The 22179-nt window shown below is 47.4% G+C and overlaps 1 protein-coding gene and 1 long non-coding RNA gene across 2 annotated transcripts in view; one reads left to right on the top strand and one right to left on the bottom strand.

Moving 5' to 3' along the window:
• The window catches only part of LOC310840262, a 161987-nt gene that overhangs the window by 30351 nt on the left and 109457 nt on the right, over positions 1-22179 (bottom strand). The gene's annotated exons all lie outside the window — the stretch shown is intronic.
• On the top strand, positions 3677-22158 carry WNT1 (Wnt family member 1). The gene is made up of 4 exons (XM_083729478.1): positions 3677-4072; positions 10860-11113; positions 15605-15870; positions 21590-22158. Exons 1-4 carry the CDS (start codon positions 3972-3974, stop codon positions 22076-22078), a joined length of 1110 nt encoding a protein of 369 aa, XP_083585604.1. The 5' UTR covers positions 3677-3971; the 3' UTR covers positions 22079-22158.

Genomic DNA, 22179 nt, shown 5'->3' with positions numbered 1-22179 from the left:
GGTAACTCAGACGTAGTTGGCCATGCTGCCTTAGACGATGGCCCAAATGGAGGACACCTCAGTGCCATTATTCTTGATCATGGGTAGGCAAACTTAGGCCCAGGGGCCAGATCCAGCCCAGTCGCCTTCTAAATCCGGCCCGTGGACGGTCCAGGAATCTCTGTGTTTTTACATTCCACATGAGTAGAATGCGTGCTTTTATTTAAAATGCATCTCTTGGTTATTTGTGGGGCATAGGAATTCATTCATTTCCCCCCAAAAGATATAGTACAGCCCCCACAAGGTCTGAGGGACAGTGGACCAGCCCCCTGCTGAAAAGGTTTGCTGACCCCTGTTCTTGATCTTCATAAAGTTTCCTACTTATTATTACTTTGACTGCCTGTGAGGAGCTTAGAGCAGCATTGCCATATGTCCTCTTTTTCCAGGATATGTCCTCTTTTTCATGATGAGAATAGTCATAGAGATCCATAGTTAGAAGTCGGCAAATGTGTCTTTTTTGCTCTTCAAAATGTGGCAACCCTACATATACAGTGGTAGCTCGGGTTACAAACACCTCAGGTTACAAACACTTCAGGTTACAGACTCCACTAACCCGGAAGTAGTACCTCAGGTTAAGAATTTTACCTCAGGATGAGAACAGAAATTGTGCACTGGTGGCACGGCAGCTGTGGGAGGCCCCATTAGCTAAAGTGGTACCTCAGGTTAAGAATGGTTTCAGGTTAAGAACGGACTGCCGGAACGAATTAAGTTCATAACTAGAGGTACCACTGTAATTCACAGCTGATCTCTCGTCCAAGCATTTCACAGTGGAACTGTCCCATGGGCTTTCAGTCCATTCTCTGGGACTGACAGGCCCATACAGTTGAATTGTCAGGTAGATCTTACTCCAATAAGGGTGAAAGGACAGGCTCTTCCACTGCACTCTAAGGTGCTACTGGAAGGATTTAATATTATTTTTTTGTAGATGATAAGTTACACTGTTTAACTTTAATTGACTTCAAAGGTTTTAAACAGCTGAACTGTACAGCACCTGCCCTATTTCTGGTCCAAATTGTAAATGCTAACAGTACTTAGGATGCATGATGGTCCATGGCTGGATTCAAATATGATGCAGATCATAGGAAAAAGGCTTGTGTAAGCAGTCCTTGTCACGTATCAATGTGTTCATCATGACTGCTAATCTATATGCATGCAGCTAAGCTTAGCACATGCTAAACTGGCACACGTGGCCCGGAGGGAGGACACATCAGCTGCATTTAAATGTTATTGGGACTATGTTAAATGTTTATATAGGTAAGTTGATATTTGAGTTTTTCCTGTGATTAGGCTTAAAGGTAAAGGGACCCCTGATCATTAGGTCCAGTCGCGGACGACTCTGGGGTTTCGGTGCTCATCTCGCTTTATTGGCTGAGGGAGCCAGCGTACAGTTTCCGGGTCATGTGGCCAGCATGACTAAGCCGCTTCTGGCGAACTAGAGCAGCGCAGAAACGCCTTACCGCCGGAGTGGTACCTATTTATGTACTTGCACTTCATGCTTTCGAACAGCTAGGTTGGCAGGAGCTGGGACTGAGCAACAGGAGCTCACCCTTTTGCGGGGATTCAGACCTTCTGATCGGCAAGCCGTAGGCTCTGTGGTTTAACCCCCAGGTGATTAGGCTTAGGATTTCTATGTGCTGTTTTTTTTGAACAGCCAAATTATTGTGATTTTTTTTTCTTATTTGAAAAATGGTTTGTTGTTTACTTGTTTGTTTTTAATCTGTTTGATCTGGAGAATACTGCAGTAGTACATTTATAAGACTGCCTGACTAGATTTATAGATTAAAGCTTAGAAGAGGTGTGCATGTGGGGAAGGGGGAAGGGTGGAACAGACAGGCAGGAATGAGTCGTGAGCTGTGTACATGCATGGTACGGGTCTTGTTCACACATGCAGTCATTTGATGGTTGTAAAATCAATGGATGATTTGTATGTGTGAAAGGGCTATCAACAAGGTAACACTACAGGTTTTCAAATACAATCTAGAACACTGGAGTTTATAGCATTCAACTGCCACTCAGGACATCATTTCCTTTTTCCACACTTGAATTATGGAGGCCTGATGAGGGATAGCTGACTGTATTCACTGACTCCTTTGAAACATCATGTCTGGGAAATGTAAAGCAATAATATGTGCTTGATTTGTGGCCTTTGATCTGTGATGTGTCGTTCATACATCACAGCAGCAATGAAGTGATAGCCTGCATGTGTGAACAGTTCACATACACGGAAAGATGAGCAACAGTGTATATGCACAGTGCCTGGATGGGTGCAGAGGATGGCCAAGATGGCTGTGTGATGTAAAACTTCTTTTTATGAATATATTGCATAAAGAAAAGATGGATTGTATAAAGGCAGATCTTAAGGGAGGAATGCTCTTGGTGGGGCTTGCCAATGGCTGCAACCGTTCCAGGGACAAAGAACTTTTCAGGCAGGAATAAACTAATGTAATTTTGGACCCCGATTGTTAACGTATAATCCCAGGCAGGCAGCGCAGAGTTTTGGTCAATGTAGAAAAGTTTGCTGCGCTATCCTATACGAAAATTGTGCGCGCGCGCCCGCGCCATAACCAGCCGTTTGGGATGATTGAAAGTATCAATTCTGCACAGGACCGGGAGCGTCTTGTATGTGTAGCTACTGAGGACCACATTCAGTTGCGTGGGGACTTCTGCCCCCCATGCGCCAGCCTTGCCCTCTCCATGCTTCCCCTTCTTTGCAGCTTCCCAGCGGCTGCGTCCCAAGCTGGAACCAGCGGAGCCGAGCGCGCGAGTGGCAGCAGCTTAATTCGCTCCATCTGCTGCTGTCTCTCTCTCTCCGCCACCGCGGGATGAAAGGAGGCGCTGAGGACTCTCCAGGCCAAGCCCAAGCGGGGGGATGACGTCTGGCCAGCGGCAGCCAAAAGACTCCGGAGAGGAGGAACGAGGCCACCGCAAAGCCTCGGCGGCCAAATGTGGCGACTGGAGTCCCGCGGAGAGAGGCGATCCTGCGGGATGGGGCTCCTGCTCCTGCTACTGAGCAGGACCAGGCGATCTTCGGCCGCGTCCTCATTGCAAGCCTTCCCACTCCTGTGACCGAGCGGGCCTTCTTTAAGTGCCTTCGCGTCCCCTCTGGCTCCTGCTCCTTCTTCACTTGGATCATGAACGTCGGAGACCAGCGCCTGGCTAGAGGTCCCTCGGAGGGAATGACTGGCCGCGGCCCCGTCCTGGGCTGGGGTGGGGTGAAGGGCTGGGGGAGTTGAGTGACAAGCAAGAAGCAGCCTCCCCTCCTGCAGAAAGAGGGTTTTCTGTATCTCGGGTCTCCTGGAATTTAATGTGACGGGAAGGGGAGCGGCCCGTCCAAAGGCGCTTGGCTTCCCCCCCCCTTCCCTCCCCGTCGGGCTGTGATGCGTCTCCTTTGCGCAAAGGCGCATTGTTCGCGGTAGCGCACCGCGCCGGGTCCTTCTGGCTCGATGGCTCACTCCAGGGCGACCCTCATCACAGCCTCTATAAGAAGCCGGCCTTGGCGAGGGGATGTCAGACGTGCTTCGAGGGGCCCCCAGCTAGCAGGACGCGCGACGTCTCCCCCTCTTGCGCCTTAGTTGCTCTCCAGAGAGAAGCGTCGCCATCCGGGACGGCCGGTAGCGGACAGCAGCTCCTCGCGGGACTTTTCGCCGGCTGCTCCTCTCTTTCTATTATTATTATTATTATTATTATTATTATTATTATTATTATTATTATTATTATTTTAAAAAAACAAAAAAAACTTCGATTTGGGCTCAAACTACTCTCCACAAGTGAGGACCTTTCCCCGGGCGCACAGTGCACGCCTCTCCAGCAAGGTCTTTGGAGACGGATTCTCTACCCCACCTCTCCACCCACCCATCTCTTCTCCGCTGCCCTTTTTTTTTTTTTTTTTTTTTGGCGGTTCAGCCGAGCAGGCAAGCAGGGCAGGCGAAGCGATGAGCCCCGTGGCATTAATGCTAGGCTTGAAGACCTTGTGGGTTTTGGCTTTTTCCTCTCTTTCCAACACGCTGGCGGTGAATAACAGCGGCCGATGGTGGTAAGTGCGCTTTACGCGCTGTGCGCCTTTGGGGAGCCTTTCCAAATTCGAAGAGCCTGGGGAGGGGAATCAAATCCGCCTCGGCCCGGCTCCCACGGAGGTGACCTGCGCCTCCCCACTCCTAGTGTTGCTGGCAGAGCTTCGGGAAGCTGCGCCAAGTGCCCAGGTGGATGAGCAAAGCAAGAACCCAAGGCGCGCTCAAAGGGGGCGCACGCTCGGCGAGCCGCCCGGACCTGGTTTGCCCTGTAAGATTCCCGACCGCAGGCACGTTGTATCGCCTGGCCCTTTGCTGTGGAATCCTGATCTAGCTAAAGACCAGGGCATCTGCATACGCCTGAGAGAGGCATCCTCGTGGTACAAGACATATAGGGCAGAAAAAGACATAGGGCTTAAACTAGCCTTCACTGACACTCCAAGGCGCCTTTGGCAACTGAGGTCAGCGGGTGGGTCTAATTTGGAAGTTTGATAGCGTACAGGTGTGCTGTAGTAGTTTCTTTTAGAAAAGTGACGACGGTGGTGGTGATGATGATGCTATTGCTGTTGCTGTTACAGCTACAGTGATGGTTAATTAAGGGCAAGAAAGTGTGTCTTATCATTTGTAAGCTGCCTTAAGTCCCTGTGAGGGGCAAAAGGTGGGGTATCAAATACATATATAATACAGTACATAATAATTATAATAATCTACTGTACAGTTTGCACTGGTGCTGTGGCACAGCTATATGTTGCTTCATTTATTGTTGCATAATTACTATGAGTTATATTAATATTTCTTCCTATACTACTACTTTCATTTTTACTTTTAGATGCTTAGTCTCCCCATAACCATATTTAGGGGCAGGTACTGCAATCCATTAATCATTAATCATAGCCCTGGGAGAAAGATCATTCCCATTACCTCTACCATTCTCAGGGGGGCTGCTTAAGTGTGTCCTTGAGAATTAAATCTCAAATCTGCAAGAATTAAATCAATTCCCAATTAAATCAGAATTAAATAACAAGCCTGCACTTCTTTAGCATGGTCCACATGTGCTTCTGACCATTTTACATGTGAGTAGAGGCATTTGCAATGTGAATGGGCATTCTGGCCTGTGTAGGCTTTAAACTCATCTTAAAAACTCTGTTGTGTTAAAACTTATGTGTGAATCCCGCAGTCTAGCTCTAATCTGTATAATTTGTTCAGTGTATGAATTATCACTGGCTCACTCTGTTGTACAGCTTGCCAAGCTAGTTGCTTGGAGCACCAGCATTTTCAGAGGCATTAAAAAGCATTGCATGGTCTCAGACCATGGAGCGCTCTAGGATCTTTGGCATGTTGCAGGTATCAGGTGCATGGAATCTGAGGCTGCGCACACATGCCCATTTACTTGGCATCCAGTGCACTCCCACCACTGGTTTGCGAAGCAGTAGACACGCAGCTTTAGTCACAATCCATATCTATCCTGATTTTAAGTTTGTAACACGTACACAGAATTAGATTAGGTTACAAGGGCAGCTGCTTGGCGCGTATCTATAGCTATGGATATGAAAATAAAGTGTGTATTCTGCTGGGAAAGCTCTAGGTCTCTGCCTGCCGCCTCTTCTAAATGCAAACCCGAACAGTTAACAGAATGCCCAGCTCCCAATACTCCGCCCACATAGCTTGCTGTGTGCTGAAATACTGACCCCTACTAGGAGGTAAGCATCAGAAGTTGACGATGCAGTTGGGAAATGCCCAGTTTTCAGATTTCCCTAGTAATCTGTGTGGCCTGGGGCTGCACAAGTACCAACTTTCAAATTTCTGGGTTGCTTACTGGTACCTAAAACTGTGGGCACAGATTTCATGCTCTGGTTATCTCCCGCTTGGACTACTGCAATGCGCTCTACGTGGGGCTACCTTTGAAGGTGACTCGGAAACTACAACTAATCCAGAATGCGGCAGCTAGACTGGTGACTGGGAGCGGCCGCCGAGACCATATAACACCGGTTTTGAAAGACCTACATTGGCTCCCAGTATGTTTACGAGCACAATTCAAAGTGTTGGTGCTGACCTTTAAAGCCCTAAACGGCCTTGGTCCAGTATACCTGAAGGAGCGTCTCCACCCCCATCATTCTGCCCGGACGCTGAGGTCCAGCACCGAGGGCCTTCTGGCGGTTCCCTCATTGCGAGAAGCAAAGCTACAGGGAACCAGGCAGAGGGCCTTCTCGGTAGTGGCGCCCACCTTGTGGAACGCCCTTCCAGCAGATGTCAAAGCGATAAACAACTACCTGACATTCACAAGACATCTTAAGGCAGCCCTGTTCAGGGAAGTTTTTAACGTGTGATATTTTACTGTATTTTTGGTTTTTATGGAAGCCGCCCAGAGTGGCTGGGGAGGCCCAGCCAGATGGGCGGGGTATAAATAATAAATTATTATTATATTATTATTATTATTATTATTATTATTATTATTATTATTATTATTATCATGCCTCCCATCATTAGGGAAAGACGTATAAATGCCCTTACAACTTTCACAGTAATCAGCATATGATGGGTTGTGTGTGTTGACAGATTCATTTTCTCGGTCAATTTGAAGCACCGTAATTATTTGGGGATGCACCATCAGCTCCCTGTTTTGAAGGAGAGAAGTACAATGTCCCATGTTTCAAATTATTTCTGGAACTGGAGTGTCTTGGATGACATGTGTACCCAATTTCAGAGTTCTAACTCATCGGAAAGTACCTTAAGAATCTGCTGCTCCAACTCGCAGTGTGTGAGTCAGTGAGGCCCAAATGTCTTTAATACTACTAGTAAATGAAGCCTGCATTCTTCAAGCATAGCTATATGTCCCTTGTTAATAAGTCCTCTGTAAGCCCCACATCCAAATCTGAGGATGCCATGGAAGTCCTACAGACCAATAGGCTGTCTTATAGAGCATGTGGCTTGGCTTGATCTAAGTTAGAATTCTGGTCTTTTCTGAAAAGGAAACTCTGTGCTCCAAGCTTTGACCAGAAGGTGCAAAAAAAGTCTCCCTTCTCTCCCACCCCACCCCACCTCACATATCTTGGAAAATATTTTTAAAATATATGTTCCTCGGATGCTTTTCTAGTAATTCCAATGTCTTGGGCTGTGTGAATGCCAAATTTAGGTTTCCTGGAAGAATCTTCATTATTGTATGGGTCTATTTGAGACACCGTTTTGTGATAGAGTTGTATAAATGTTCTACTTTGGGAATTTTTCTGGCAATCAAGGTCTCTTTCACCATGTGTATCAAATTTTTTGGACTGTAACTCATCAGGAAGTATCCTAACAGTTTTAATACATCTGTGAGTCATTCACTGAATCCGTCTATCTATCTATATCTATATCTATCTATCTATCTATCTATCTATCTATCTATCTATCTATCATCTATCTATCTATCTATCTATCTATCATCTATCTATCTATCTATCTATCTATCTATCTATCTATCTATCTATCTATCTATATCATCTATCTCTATCTATCTATCATCTATCTATCTATCTATCTATCATCTATCTATCTATCTATCATCTATCTATCTATCTATCTATCTATCTATCTATCTATCTATATCTATCTATCTATCTATCTATCTATCTATCTATCTATCTATCTATCTATCTATGTGAGACACTCGTTAGTTATAAACCGCAAAGCAGAATCAACAGAGTAACAAATCTGATTTAATGTTTATGGATATCAGGAATAATCTATAGACTGAAAGCAGGAGGCACATAGGACAGCTTGCTGTTTACTTTTACGCAATACTTAGGAATGTTCACAGCCAGCTCCATTAATTTTGTTTTGTTTTTATCCTGCATTTCAGATACAAAAGCAACCCCCTCAGCATTTTAAAATAATATAAAATAGCTTAAACAAGAAAAAGTACAATCAGTAGCAGCAATACACACCAACAATTCACACCAGATCAGCCATTCAGCCAAATGCTTTCTGCAATTGGACGGTCCTTGAAGAAACCTGCATAAGGTCTCACGGAACATTGCCTCTTGTGGAAGCTTAATCCACAGAGCAGGTGCTGTGACCTGTTACAGCTTCCCTTCTTTTCAGACTCAACACACTGAGAGGGAGGCTGCTGCACATGGCATGTGTACAATGTGTGTGGTGCTTCTTACCATGTAGATGCTCTTCATCCTGTGGTCAGTAGCAGCGCCAGTCCAAGCTGCTGCCAGGAATGTGTGGTATATTGTGCTCTGCGCATGAGGCACAAGATCCAGGTGGCCAGTAGCACTACAAACTGCGGCCACTGTGGGGAGAAGTCACCACACAGGTGCTGTTTGCAGTCTCCTCCACTGGATGGGGCATGAGGTACAGCTTGACCCTTAGAATATGCAGCATAGATCTGTAATTATGTTGCTATTATTATTTCTCATTAACAACAAACAAACAAACAAACAAACAAACATATATTCTATTCAGCTTCACATATTAGTGTTACATGGTAGAGAATTATGAAATCATGAATGGTATGGTATGGAGGGAGGAGAGAGAGAGAAAGAGAGAAATTGATTGATTCTTGGCATTACCCAGGAAAGTTAATTGGCAGTGGGAGGTTCACAGCCAACAAGCTGCATATTCCTGCATTGCTGCGGGTTGGACTAGATGATCCTTAGGGTCCCCTTCTGACTCTTTGAAAAGGAATTGCTTCACACAGTGTATCACTAAGTGGGGGAACTCACCACCACCAGATGTAGTGATAGCAACTAGATTAAAGGTAAAGGGACCCCTGACCCATAGCTGTCAACTTTTCCCTTTTTAAAGGGAAATTCCCTTATTCCGAATAGGATTCTTCACAAGAAAAGGGAAAAGTTGACAGCTATGCCCTGACCGTTAGGTCCAGTTGTGGACGACTCTGGGGTTGTGGCACTCATCTCGCTTTATTGGCCGAGGGAGCCGGCGTACAGCTTCCGGGTCATGTGGCCAGCATGACTAAGCCGCTTCTGGCGAACCAGAGCAGTGCACGGAAATGCAGTTTACCTTCCCTCTGGAGTGGAACCTATTTATGTACTTGCACTTTGTTGTGCTTTCAAACTGCTAGGTTGGCAGGACCAGGGACCGAGCAACGGGAGCTCATCCCGTCGCGGGGAATTCAATCTGCCGACCTTCTGAACGGCAAGTCCTAGGCTCTGTGGTTTAGACCACAGCGCCACCTGCGTCCCTATAGCAACTAGATTATTTGGCTTTAAATTTTATTTTAAAGTGTGAGAGCAAGTTAATGGAGGGTTGTGTATTAGCCATGGCAGCAAAATGGAATCACTACTAGTTGTAGAACTAATCCGCTGTTTGGGGCTGAAGGAGGAGGTAGAGTACTTGCAAGAAAGGTGCAGAAACTATGGACAACTCTGCACTGATCCTGCTATGTAGACCCTTGACTGCCACTTGGGCTAGTGAGTTATATGTTGCTAATGTGTTTTTTGTGGGATTTGCTAGGTAATTCTGTAGTCTTCTTTCTCCTTGGATGAAATAGAAAGGAAAGGAAGGAAATTCTCGCTCAATATTTATCACATTTCCAGCATGAAAGTGCCCCTAATGGCAAACATGTATGGCATTTCCTTTTGGTTGCTCCTTGGATGTATAGGGTGTCCCTGGCTAGAAACGGGAACACTCTGCCTCCCTCATGTTTGATGACTAGACCAGGACTGGGGAACCTGTGTCCCTGTGGTCTTGAGACCCCGACTTACAGAATCCCTGACATTACTGAACACGTTGTCTGAGGCTGATGGAGGACTAGACTAAGTTCCCAACCACATGACTCAGTATCAAGGGCTCTGTACCACATCCAATTCTTTCTTTTAAAAATAAATAAATCATCTGTAGACTTCAGGACCTGTTTCCATTTTTAATATTTCATTCATTCATTCATACCCCATCTTTTCCCCTGCCAAGTGGGGCCTCAAATTTCAGTGGCCTCCTGTGCAACACCAGAATTTGGCACCCCTGCCTCTCATGCTCTGTTCTAAATCATAGTTGCTGCATCCCCTGAGACTCTGCGCCCAGTGCCACTGAACGGGTTGCACTCCCCTAAATCCACCTCTGTCCTGATGGGACTCAAGGCGATTGCTCATTAAGGTCATCAACAGAGGCCGCCTTGTGGGACTTGCCAGCATCTGAAGCATATTTAGTTGGGACTACGGTAAGAGGCTTCTTTGTAGATGTGCCCAGGCTCTGGAACTCCCTGTGCAGGCAACTCCATCTTACTTCCTCTCTGATGACCTTCCGCCAAATTTGCAAAGTTGGTTCTTTTAAGAAAGGCATCTGACGGATAGTAAGCTGGTTACGATCTCCCTCTGGTATGTTATGGTTGATTGTCCTGATGCTTTCGGCAGTGAGGTTAATCTGTAGGAAGATTTAATTCCAAACTTAAAAAATTATTTTGTAACACCACTTTTATGCTGCTTGATAGTGAATATTACCGGTGCTCCTTTCATGTTGCTGTTTGTTATTATCCTTATTCTTGGTTTTAATCATTCTCAGATACCTCAATCATCCTTTATGGAGTGTGGTTCCCCCCAATGGTTTTAAAGAAGCATGCAGCGGTTTGTAGCATTTCACAGCATTCAACAGTTCACAAGCAATGATATTTAGTATTTGACAGGTGGCAGTGTATGAGATTTTACATTTGATGCCTATGAAAACAGTCAGAAGATGCCAATAGGTCCCTCAGCTGATGTAAATATCCGTGTTCAATGCTGCAAGAAATTTGAATGTGCCATTTCACACCCCAAAATTTGTGTGTCAGAATTTGAACTTTCTGCTTAAACCCTTGCCATTCTGTGACTGCAGGGGAATCATCAATGTGGCCTCATCTACCAACCTGCTGACGGACTCCAAGAATGTGCAGCTGGTGCTGGACCCTTCTCTGCAGCTGCTGAGCCGCAAGCAGCGCAAGCTCATCCGCCAGAACCCAGGCATCCTGCACAGCATCAGCAGCGGCCTGCAGAGCGCCATCAAGGAGTGCAAGTGGCAGTTCCGCAACCGCCGCTGGAATTGCCCCACCACCCCAGGGCCAAACATTTTTGGCAAGATTGTCAACAGAGGTAAGGAGGTGACAGGAGACGGAGACTGGGCAATAGGAAGTTTTAATAGGGTGGGGATCCATTCGCTTATGTAGAGTGAGCCTGGTGCAGCCGAGATTGTATTCTTGCCCACCCATTGGAACAAGAGAATAAAGAATCCCAGATGATTGGTTCACCACAATCTGAAAAGCTCTATTTCTCTTCTTCTGCTTGGTTGAATCAATAACCATGTGCTCTTTCACATCTGTCTCCCCCAGTCTAGACCAGGGCTGTCCCATAATCTCTGACCGTTGGCCATAGTGGCTGGGATTAAGGAGACCTGTTACAACCAAATGAGCGGATTTCTTATGCAATCTGCTACAGGAAGTAATGCAAGGAAGTGTACAGACTACTTTGCCTTTCATGATATTTGTGTTCTGCTTCCCAGTGTTTTGTATGTGTGATGCAAGCTTGTGTGACTCATTAACAAAGGATAAGCTTTTGCACCACTGCTGCCCTATTGACTGTTCTTCCCTCCTCTTTCACAATCAGAGCTTCTTTTCATTTTCCCTTAAAAACATTATAAATCCACATGGCAGCACAGATATTTGCATTTGCCATAGACCCCTGGCCCAGTTAGTGATGCTCACAAGAAATACTCCAAGGGCGCACGATGCAAGTCTTAGCATGCACACCAGTTTCACAGACTGCCTGAGACCAATACAGGCCACTCTAACCTTTACCTTTACTTTACCCTAACTTCCTGAAATGAGAGTGGGAAATGTGTAATCAAAAGCAGGAATTAGGTGGGACAAGTCATAAGTTACCCAAGTCAAGCCTGGGCTATTGCTGTCTAGGGTTAACTAGAAGAGCAAGATAGCCTCACCTGCCCCAGGTGCATCCTTATTCGGAATGCAAAATAGGCATGAGAATAGAAGCATTGTTATTGAAAGTGTTAAAATATGTGTCATGAGGATATTATCTTCATGGTGGTGCTGCAACAAAACTGCTAGCACATTTGCAAAGCTAAGTAGAGTCTGCTTTGGTTTCAGACTGGATGGGGAACCATGTGTTGAAATTCCTGGGTTGGACTAGATGACCCCTGGAGTCCCTTCCAGCTCTAGAGCTCTGTGATTCTATGATTCATTACAAACATTACGTATCTTGTCAAAATATCCAGTGGAAGGCTTAGCATCTTTTGTTGAACACCTGTTTGCTTATAGGCCTTGATGGTCAGCTCGGCTGACGTTCTGTAAGCTGGCTTGCTCCGTGGGGTTTGGTGGCTAGAATATGTCTCTTCCATAAGCATTGCAGTGTGACCACCCAGAGACACCAGTTCAAGCATGGAAGAAGCAGCCTGTGGCAGGATAGGTGTTTGTTTGAAGGGGGTCCAGATAAGTGCTGTTTGCTTTAGGTTGAATTGGTGCCATTTTATAAACTTAACGTTGTCTGTCTTGGAGCTTGCCTGCTCCCCCATGCTCCATGTATATCAGGGGGCGATTAACACGGGGAAGGCCTGTCCCACCTTGCCTCAGGCCACCCCCACCCCACCCACCCCCTCTGAGGCCTCACTTCCCAGGCATGCAGGGCTTGCAGGTTTCAGGAAGGGGTTCACAAGATTTTTAAGGCACCTGGAAGCTGCAGTTGCTTCTCCTTGCATCTCTAGCAGCAGGGAGTGGGCAGGGCATCCACCACGACCACAAGATCTCGCCAGAAGCTGCTGCCACTGCTTTCCTTGCTTCTCCAGCTGTGGCGGCAGGGGAAGATGGGGCACCCATGGTGACGCCGCCCCTTGGGATTCTGCCACCCAAGGCAGCTGCCTCATGACTAACTGATGGCTCTCCAGATTGAGAACATCTGGAGCTGGGCTCCAGATCTCAAAGGCCAAGGATGATGGCAGCTGTAGTACAGCAACATCTGGAGGGCCAGAGTCAGATTAGCTACCATGATTTAAATAGATATTTTAAACTGAAAAATATTCCAGTAGTCTCTAGTTCTCTCCCCTCATAAGGAGGAACTTGAACAGCTGCCCCAGGTCCTTGGGAAACTGGGAGAATTTGCACACAAATGAAGCACTACAACCTGTTTGAAGGCACCACAGTCGCCTTGAATTTATTCAGTGTGCGGGGAAGTGCCATGAAGCACTGGAAACCTACCATGGGTTCCCAATTCATGTATTGAAAATGTCTTCTGATACCTGTCATTATTATTAACCAACAGCCTTGTACTCACAGTTGCTTGGGAATTCTAAGAAACCAAAAATCAGTTTTGGAATTAAAATCAGTACACTTTTGAAAGGTTCACTTTCTTAAGAGGAGTCCAAATGCATAGTGAACAGAGAAACTACAGTACTTTCCAAAATATATAGCAGTTGCCCCACCATTTCTTCAAGGAGCATAGGGTAGCATGCAAGACCCCTTATTTTGTCTTTGCAACAACCCTTGAGGTAGGTTGCTCTAAGAGAGGGCAGCTGGCCCTTGTGAACTTCCTTCCCAGCTGGGGATTTGAACCTGAGTTTTCCCCATCCTGTCGGACGCAGGTGGCGCTGTGGGTTAAAGCCTCAGCGCCTAGGACTTGCCGATCGATAGGTCGGCGGTTCGAATCCCTGCGGCGGGGTGCGCTCCCGCTGCTCGGTCCCAGTGCCTGCCAACCTAGCAGTTCGAAAGCACCTCCGGGTGCAAGTAGATAAATAGGGACCGCTTACCAGCGGGAAGGTAAACGGCGTTTCCGTGTGCGGCTTTGGCTCACCAGAGCAGCGATGTCACGCTGGCCACGTGACCCGGAAGTGTCTCCGGACAGCGCTGGCCCCTGGCCTCTTGAGTGAGATGGGCGCACAACCCCAGAGTCTGTCAAGACTGGCCCGTACGGGCAGGGGTACCTTTACCTTTACCTTTCCCCATCCTAATCTGACACACTAACCATTATTTCACCTTGGCTATCATCTCTGCCTCATCCTGGTTAGGATGGCTTGTGGTGCCACAGTGGTGCTCTATGCTGGTGAGAGGGACAGACAGAGAGAGAGAGAGAGACCCTTGGAAAAGGCAAAATGTGCTTGTGTTGCCCAGAGGAGGCAGTTTAAGTGCACAGCTCCTGTGTGCAAAAAGTTTCCTTCTATTATCGGCGCATAAGCACAGCACACAGCTGGGATTTGTACACCAGGCATCATGTATTATTTTGGTTTTTAATAGTCAGTAATTGTTATTATTTTCCTCTCCATATGAAGAGGAAAGACATTCCTTTCCCACAAACTCTCAGACTCTTTAGCATGCCTCTTCTTGCTCAACTTTCCCAGCTAAAGAATTTTTTTAATGGATTGCAGTATTTAGCCAATCAATCTTTTCAATTCTTTTATTCGAAAAGATGCTCCCAATTCATCAGGAAGCAGGTTTTTAAAAGTGACTGTCCTCCTTTTTCAGATGCACACTGTGTATCTGAAGAAGTGTGCATGCACACGAAAGCTCATACCAAGAACTAACTTAGTTGGTCTTTAAGGTGCTACTGGAAGGAATTTTTTTGTTATGGATATGGCAGACCAACACGGCTACCTATCTGTAACTGTCCTCCTTTTGTAAAAGAAAGAGGGGAGACTTTTCTAAGATAGTACCATCACACACATCTTGTAAGCACAAAATCGAGATTGTACAGCAAGAATTGGGGAACCTGATGCACTCCAGATGTTGCTAAACTATAACTCCCATCATCCCTGACCACTGGGCCATGCTGGCTGGACTAACAGGTGCTGGAGTCCAACAACATCTGGAATACCACACATTCCCCACCCCTGCTGTAGGCACACTGGATTGTAACCCCAAGCTTTTCCCATGTTCCTTGCAACATCTGGCTTAGTTTGCTTGTATGAATAACCTATCTCAACGTAGTTGTGCAGACTACCTACTATCAGTTTATTATAACAGTTTTGGTTGGATTATGCAAGGTGAACTGTGGATGGAGTTTGGCAGTTGGATATTACTACCTCCCAAGTATGGTGGTGGCAAGGAGACTCTCATGGCTGTTTGGTCCATGCCGGTAATTGTCTAGTGAACAGGGCAGGGCAAAAACAAGGTATTGGGATCCTTCCGGTTTGGGGGACAGGGATGGACGGCAGGATGTTGCGATTCTATGATTCTACGAACCGTTTCTTTTTGGTTTTCTGATTTTTATGGGTATTCTTCTGGCTGCCTCAATAAAAGTTCACTTTCCTAAATGTGAAGAGGGAGAGAAGATACTTAGACTCAAAGAATTGTAGAGTTGGAAGGGACCAGAAGGGTCATCTAGTCCAACCCCCACAATGCAGGAATCTTTTGCCCAACCTGTGTCTTGAACCCACAACCCTGAAATGAACAGCCTCATTCTCTACCAACTGAGCTATCCCAGGGGATACTTGATGAATGAGGCAGCAGCTGTTATTTGTGCCAGCAGTGATGTTGATCTCCAGGCGTGTGCTGGGGTGGCCGTTATTCTGAATGGGGAGAAATGAACTGTGGACTCTGATGCCGCGTGCTGACATGCCATATCTCCCCCTCCCATCTCCAGGCTGCCGCGAAACAGCTTTCATCTTCGCCATCACCAGCGCTGGCGTCACCCACTCTGTGGCCCGCTCCTGCTCTGAGGGCTCCATCGAATCCTGCACCTGCGACTACCGCCGGCGTGGCCCAGGGGGTCCTGACTGGCACTGGGGGGGCTGTAGCGACAATGTGGACTTCGGCAGGGTCTTTGGACGAGAGTTTGTGGACTCCAATGAGAAGGGGCGGGACCTGCGTTTCCTGATGAATTTGCACAACAATGAAGCAGGACGTCTGGTAGGAAGTGAGAGAGCGTGTGGGCGAGGAAGTGTAGACAAAGCTGTATATGTGCTTGCAGGTGTGTGTGTGTGTGTGTGTGTGTGTGTGTGTGTGTGTAGATTGCTGTGTTTGCAGCACCAAACCAACTTCCCCAGGGTGCAAGCCTGGGTGGTCCTGGGTTGCCAGAAGGAGGTGTACAAGGTGCCATCCAACCGTCTTAGCCTTTTCTTCCCCAAAGATATCCTGCAAGGCAGCAGAGGTTTAGGATCAGAGTTGTCCTTCTAGATGGGCTGCCTTCCCAGGTTGATGAGCCTCATCTGCACTACAGCACGTGCAGAAACCCACATCTCAGCTGCAATATTAACACTGGGCTGGGCTGTTGTAAGCCATTTTCTTTCCACGATGGGGATAATGGATCACAGTGGCATTGGCAAGATTTTTAAAAGCATGTTGAAAAGCAAACAAAAATACGAGTAAGACCGCAGTTAGAGAGAATGACAACCTGTTGTGTGTAGACTAGGGGGTGCCATTCACACAACCATTTTCCACATGGTGAAGTCAGAAACAGCTGACTTTTGCTGTTATCTGAGCTATCAAACTGTTCTTGTGAGTGTTTCAACATGTGTCTAGACTCTAGACCATAATTCACTCTGTCCTGACCCCACCAAAAAAACGTGGAAAAATGGCTTTCAATCAAGAGTGGATGTGTAATGATTTGAATAATGTCCAAGTACTCACAAGATTGGCTCACTATACTAAACTCCACCAAAACAGTTAACTCTGGCTGCGTACACATCATACATTTAAAGCAGATTTTTGCCCCAAAGAATCCTGGGAACTGTAGTTTATCCACCACATAGCTGCACTTCCCAGCACACTTAAAACTACAATTCCCAGGATTCTTTGGGGTGGGGTATGTGCTCTGAAGGGGGAATCACAAGTTGGCAGAGCACTGTTGCACTCATGACTTGCTTGTGGGCTTCCCAGAGGCAGAATCTGGTTGGCTGGATGCTGAACTAGATGCGCCTTTGTTCTCACCCAGCAGGGTCCTCCTTGCATTCTTCTTCTTCCTGTTTTCCTCAATGGAACTCAAGGCAGCTAAATTGCTAAAAATATATAAAAAACAATAATAAAAAATAATAGTAGAATTAAAACTATTTACAGTCATACCTCGTGTTACAGATGCTTCAGGGTGCGTTTTTTCGGGTTACGGATTTGCCGAAACCTGGAAGTACCGGAACAGGCTACTTCCGGGTTTCGGGGGTCACGCATGCACAGAAGTGCTAAATTGCGCTTTGTGCATATGCAGAAGTGCCGGGTCACAACCCGCACGTGCGCAGATGCACCACTGCAGGTTGCGAATGCTGTGGGTTGCAAACATGCATCCCGCACGGATCATGTTTGCAACCTGAGCGTCCACTGTACACACATAAGATCTGTTTAAAACATACAAATAATTGTACTGAAAAGAGCAGGGCGCCTGCCCTTTCATTAAAAGCAGTCAGTTCCCCAAAGCCTGTTGAAAGTCTTTACCTGCCAGCCAAAGGACAACGAGGAAGGAGCCAGTCTGGATTCTCCAAAGAGGGAGTTCCAGAGTCCGGGAGCAGCTACCAAGAAAGCCCTTTCCTGTGTCCCTGCCAAGGAACCAGATCCCACCCAGAACCATATCTAGTATTCCTAACCCATCCTCCCCATGGACTTTAATAAAGGCAATATGATACTGGCAGCTGCATTTCTCTCTTTCTGCAATTGGAAGAAGAAAAGGCCTCCCAGCCACTCTGAGCAGCAGCACAGCCTTCGGCAGCCTGCCAGCCATGGTTCCCACGCCCCTGGGAGTGACGGTATGTCACCATCTAGTGTCAATCCCATGGGCATTCTGAAATATCACCAGGAGAGGCTGCCTGCTATCATTATTGGTCTCAAGTATTCTTTCTTCCTTTTTCTTTAAAAACAACAACAAACAAACAGAAAAAGGGGGTGGGGTTTAGCCTCCTCATAGTTAACTGAGGTTAACTCCCACCTCGAACATTTCATAGAAATTCATTCCTCCTACATCCCTGGAAGCAGAGAATCCCACCCCGCTTGATGTGTGACAAACGGTTCCAGAAAAATGAAGGAAAGATCTTTAGCTGTGCAATCATTATTTCCACCCCCAGCAATTCTATGAAGAAGTTTCTTTCTCTTTAGCTGCCTGGTTTAATAGCCTTCACGCTCTGTGACTCTCTATTGCTGGAGCCCCAGCTCCCATAATCCCTGGCCATTGGGCCAGTCTGTCTGGAGCTGATGGGACTTGGAGTCCAACAACATCTGCAAGGCCAGAGGTTTCCCCGCTCTGCCCTCTACCCTTTTGGACATAGAGGAACACCCCCTGCTGCCAGAGGCCCTGCTAGGTTTGTGAGGGGTGGGGGAGACCAGATGCCTTCTGCCACCGCCAGCTCTGGCCTCTCCACTCTTGCTTTAGATGCAGGAGGTTTTAAAACTCTTAAAAGTTGGGGCTCCTGCTACTCCCAGTAGCACAGTCCCCTCTTTGCCAGATCCCTCTGCCTATATGATGCCTCACCACTTTGGCGCCACTCCAGGAAGCGTGGGTCGGCTGCCTCCCTCTTGCCATTCAGCACCTGGAGAGGGTCCAGAGCAACATGGCATCCCATTGCGTTGCAACACTCTGAAGCCCTTCTAGGAAGTCTAGGGGGACGGAGTGCTGCAAGGGACGTGAGCCCCTTCTTAATTTTGTTTATTTATTAAAGAAAATGAACCCTCCTCCACCTTTCACCTCTAAGATAATTGGCAGGGCCACAGCTCAGGGGCAGAGCCCCTGCTTTTCATGCTTTTCCCAGCATCTCCAGGTAGGGCTGGGAGGGATCCCAGGAGTCAGTGTAGAAAAGATGGGCCAATGAGTGTGACTCAGTGTATGGCAGCTTCCCATGCTCCTCTGTTTCCTGCCCACTCCTTTCTCCGAAGGGCCAAGCCCCTCAGTACACTGGCTGAGCTGGGCAGTGGGCCTTGGACAGTGCAAGCCCTGGTCCACTATTCTGGTTCTCCAACACAGCCTTCCCTGCCCTTTCTAGAGGTTTTATATCCAAAAATAACCATATTATACTGGCTTTCACTGTTCCACCAGGTTTCTGATATGGCCACTATATATGGCATTCCAGCTCTCCCATCTTGGCTTTGAGGCTTCAGTTACCAGCCTGTACACATCTAGGGATTGCTCCTTCTCCAAAGGGCCTCTGTTTTGTTTGCAGTTTTTATTCCCATAATAATTTTTTTCTCTTTCGAACGGCCGTCTGGGTGCTCATTGTCAAGTTCTACCCAATCCCTACTTGGAGGACCTGAAATATTTACACCATCATCTCTAAGAAATTGATCATCCTAAAAAGTCCCATAAATCAGAGTAAAAGCTGCTCTGTTAACTTTTTAAAGTTCTGCTTGGCAGGAGACCGAAATGGACCTCACTTTGCCTTCCACAATTTATCACAGGGCACAATTCCCCCTGCATGACCCTGACTGAACACGAGCTGTGCAAGGTCTTAGGCTGTATGTGCACACCATATGTTTAAAGCACATTGCTTCCCTGAAAGGACCTTGGGAACTGTGGCTTGTTAAGGATGCTGAGAACTGCAGTTTTGTAAGCCATAAAGGACTGTTCCTGGTATTATTTAGGGAAGCAATGTGCTCTTAATGTATGTTGTGTGCACAGCCACCAAATTGCTCTTCTGCAGCAGCTACTCTGCACAGTAGGGCTTGCACAGGAGAACTTCCTGGTGGATTATGTGCCCAGTGCATCAAATCTGCCTGTCTGCCACTTATGGTATCATAAAATCTGTTCCCTGACCTCATGGCGGGGCCTCTACACTCATGAACAGAATTGTGCAAGAGCTATATGTGTATCTCTGTGCTCTCTGCATCCATGTATGTGTGTGAACATGTGCATTGGGACGTGTGTGTCCCTGCTGACTTCTCAGAATTAGGTTATAGGATGGGCGACGAGGGTGGCAGTAGGCAGCATGGGAAGGGTGGGCTGTGGTGGTGTGATGGCCAAAAAAAAAGAGAGGGGGGAGCAGGGGGAGGAGGCAGCCCTTAAGCAGGCAAACCTCCTGCATGCTAGCCAAGCCCAGAACCACAAGCCCGGCTGCCATGTGGGCTCCTACACATCTGGAAGGAAATGGTTCCAATTCTTCTAATTGCAGTAAAACCCATTTGGAAGGGAAAGCTCTGGGCTTGGAAAGACGCATCCACATTCCGTGGGTGGGAGGGGGGCCCACAGTGCGCCAAGGGAACAGCTCCCTCTTGCAGGCAAAGGGGTGGGAGAGATGGGTCTGGTGGGAGGAGGAGTTCCCAGCAGAGCAGAGCGAGTGAGAAGCACATAGCCAAGCAGCCCTCACCTTGCGGGCACTGAGAAAACTTGGGCAAGCTCCTCTGTTGGAATTAATAACAACAACGATGATGATGATGATAATGATAATGATAATAATAATAATAATAATAATAATAATAATAATAAGGCACTTTAGAGCACTTTATGTACAGTACATGGTCCACATAATCCCCACAATTGCCTGTAAAGTAGGTTAAAAGACAAGTCCTGCTTGATGAGGCCAAAGGCCCAGTTAGTCCAGCATCTCACCAGGTCCTTATGGGAAGCTCAAAAGCAGGTCCTGAGAACATCAGTGCTCCCCGTCCCTTGTGATTCCCAGCCGCTGGCTTTCAGAGGCATCCAGAGGCATACTCTGATGTTGGATGTGGACATAGCCCTCATAGCTAGAAGCTGTTGATAGGTTATCCTCCATGAATTTGTCTAATCCTCTTTTAGAGTCACTTAAGGTGGTGGCCATTGCTACTCAAAACTGTTATCCCCCTATTGCAGATGAGGTGGGGGAAGACTGAGGGTAAGAGATATTGGCTTGCCTAATGTCACAAAGTGAGTTTGTGGCCAGGGCAATATTTGAACCATAAACTTCCTGACTACTGTTTCACTATGACTTAGCTGTTCCACTATGCTATGAAAAGTATGCAGCCCTAGGAGCCAAGCATTTAGGCATGAATTTAGATCCGGACAAGCTGGAAGGTGTGCAGAGGAGGGCCACCAAGATGACCAAGGGTCTTGCAAACCAAGCCTTGGTTGAGGGAGCTGGGTATGTTTAGCCTGGAAAAGAGGAGATGAAGAGGAGATATGAGAGCCATCTTCAAATATCTCAAGGGCTGTCACATGGAAGAGAGAAGAAGCTTGTTTTCTCCTGTTCTGCAGGCTAGGACTTGAGCCAGTGGCTTCAAGTTCCAAGAAAGGAGATTCTGACTAAACAGAAAAGAACTCTGGCAAGTAAGAGCTGCTCAACAGTGGAATGGACTCCCTTGGAAGGAGGTGGACTCTCCTTCACGGGAGGTTGTCAAGCAGAGGTTGGGGGGGGCATCTGTCAGGGATGTTTTAGTTGAGATTACTGCTTTGCACAGCATTGGACTTGATGGCCCTTGGGGTTCCTTCCAACCACACAATTCTATGATTCTATGGCAGGCATAGGCCAACTCTGGCCTTCCAGATGTTTTGGAACTATAATTCCCATCATCCCTAGCTAACAGGACCAGTGGTCAGGGACGATGGGAATTGTAGTCTCAAAACATCTGGAGGGCCAGAGTTTGCCTATGCCTGTCCTATGGTGTGGTCCATACTGTGGCTGGCTCAGACCCCTGCTGCTCTGATGTCTTCTAACAGGCATTTCCTTCCTTTGTTACCATTCAGACGGTCTTCAGCGAGATGCGCCAGGAGTGCAAGTGCCATGGGATGTCTGGCTCCTGCACAGTCAAGACCTGCTGGATGCGGCTGCCCACTTTCCGGACCGTTGGGGACTTTCTCAAGGACCGCTTTGATGGTGCCTCACGGGTCATCTACGGCAACAAAGGCAGCAACCGGGCCTCCCGGGTGGAGCTGCACCACCTGGAGCCCGAGAACCCTGCCCACAAGCCCCCTTCCCCCCACGACCTGGTCTATTTTGAGAAGTCGCCCAACTTCTGCACCTACAGTGGCAAGACAGGGACAGCGGGGACAGCAGGCCGCTCCTGCAACAGCTCCTCCCCTGCCCTGGATGGCTGCGAGCTGCTGTGCTGTGGGAGGGGGTACCGGACCCGGACGCAGCGGGTGACGGAGCGCTGCAACTGCACGTTCCACTGGTGCTGCCATGTCAGCTGCTTGAACTGCACCAACATGCAAGTGTTGCATGAGTGCTTGTGAGCAAAGAAAGGAAAGCGAAGAACATTCTGCATCCAGGAAACAAAACACTTCTTAATAGAGGGGATCAAAAAAATGCACACGCCGCCGCCACCTCACCTCCC

This window comes from Podarcis gaigeae (assembly GCF_964106915.1).
Source record: "Podarcis gaigeae genome assembly, chromosome: 2".
In the NCBI taxonomy this organism is placed as follows: Eukaryota; Metazoa; Chordata; class Lepidosauria; order Squamata; family Lacertidae; genus Podarcis; species Podarcis gaigeae.
This window is presented reverse-complemented; position numbering and strand designations above follow the sequence as displayed.

What these genes read in the sequence shown, in the direction of transcription:
- WNT1 (XM_083729478.1), top strand. Translation starts at nt 3,972, where the DNA reads ATGAGCCCCGTGGCATTAATGCTAGGCTTGAAGACCTTGTGGGTTTTG. An exon ending in AATAACAGCGGCCGATGGTG is followed by an intron (nt 4,073 to 10,859) that starts GTAAGTGCGCTT and finishes CTGTGACTGCAG; the next exon opens with GGGAATCATCAATGTGGCCT. An exon ending in TGGCAAGATTGTCAACAGAG is followed by an intron (nt 11,114 to 15,604) that starts GTAAGGAGGTGA and finishes TCCCATCTCCAG; the next exon opens with GCTGCCGCGAAACAGCTTTC.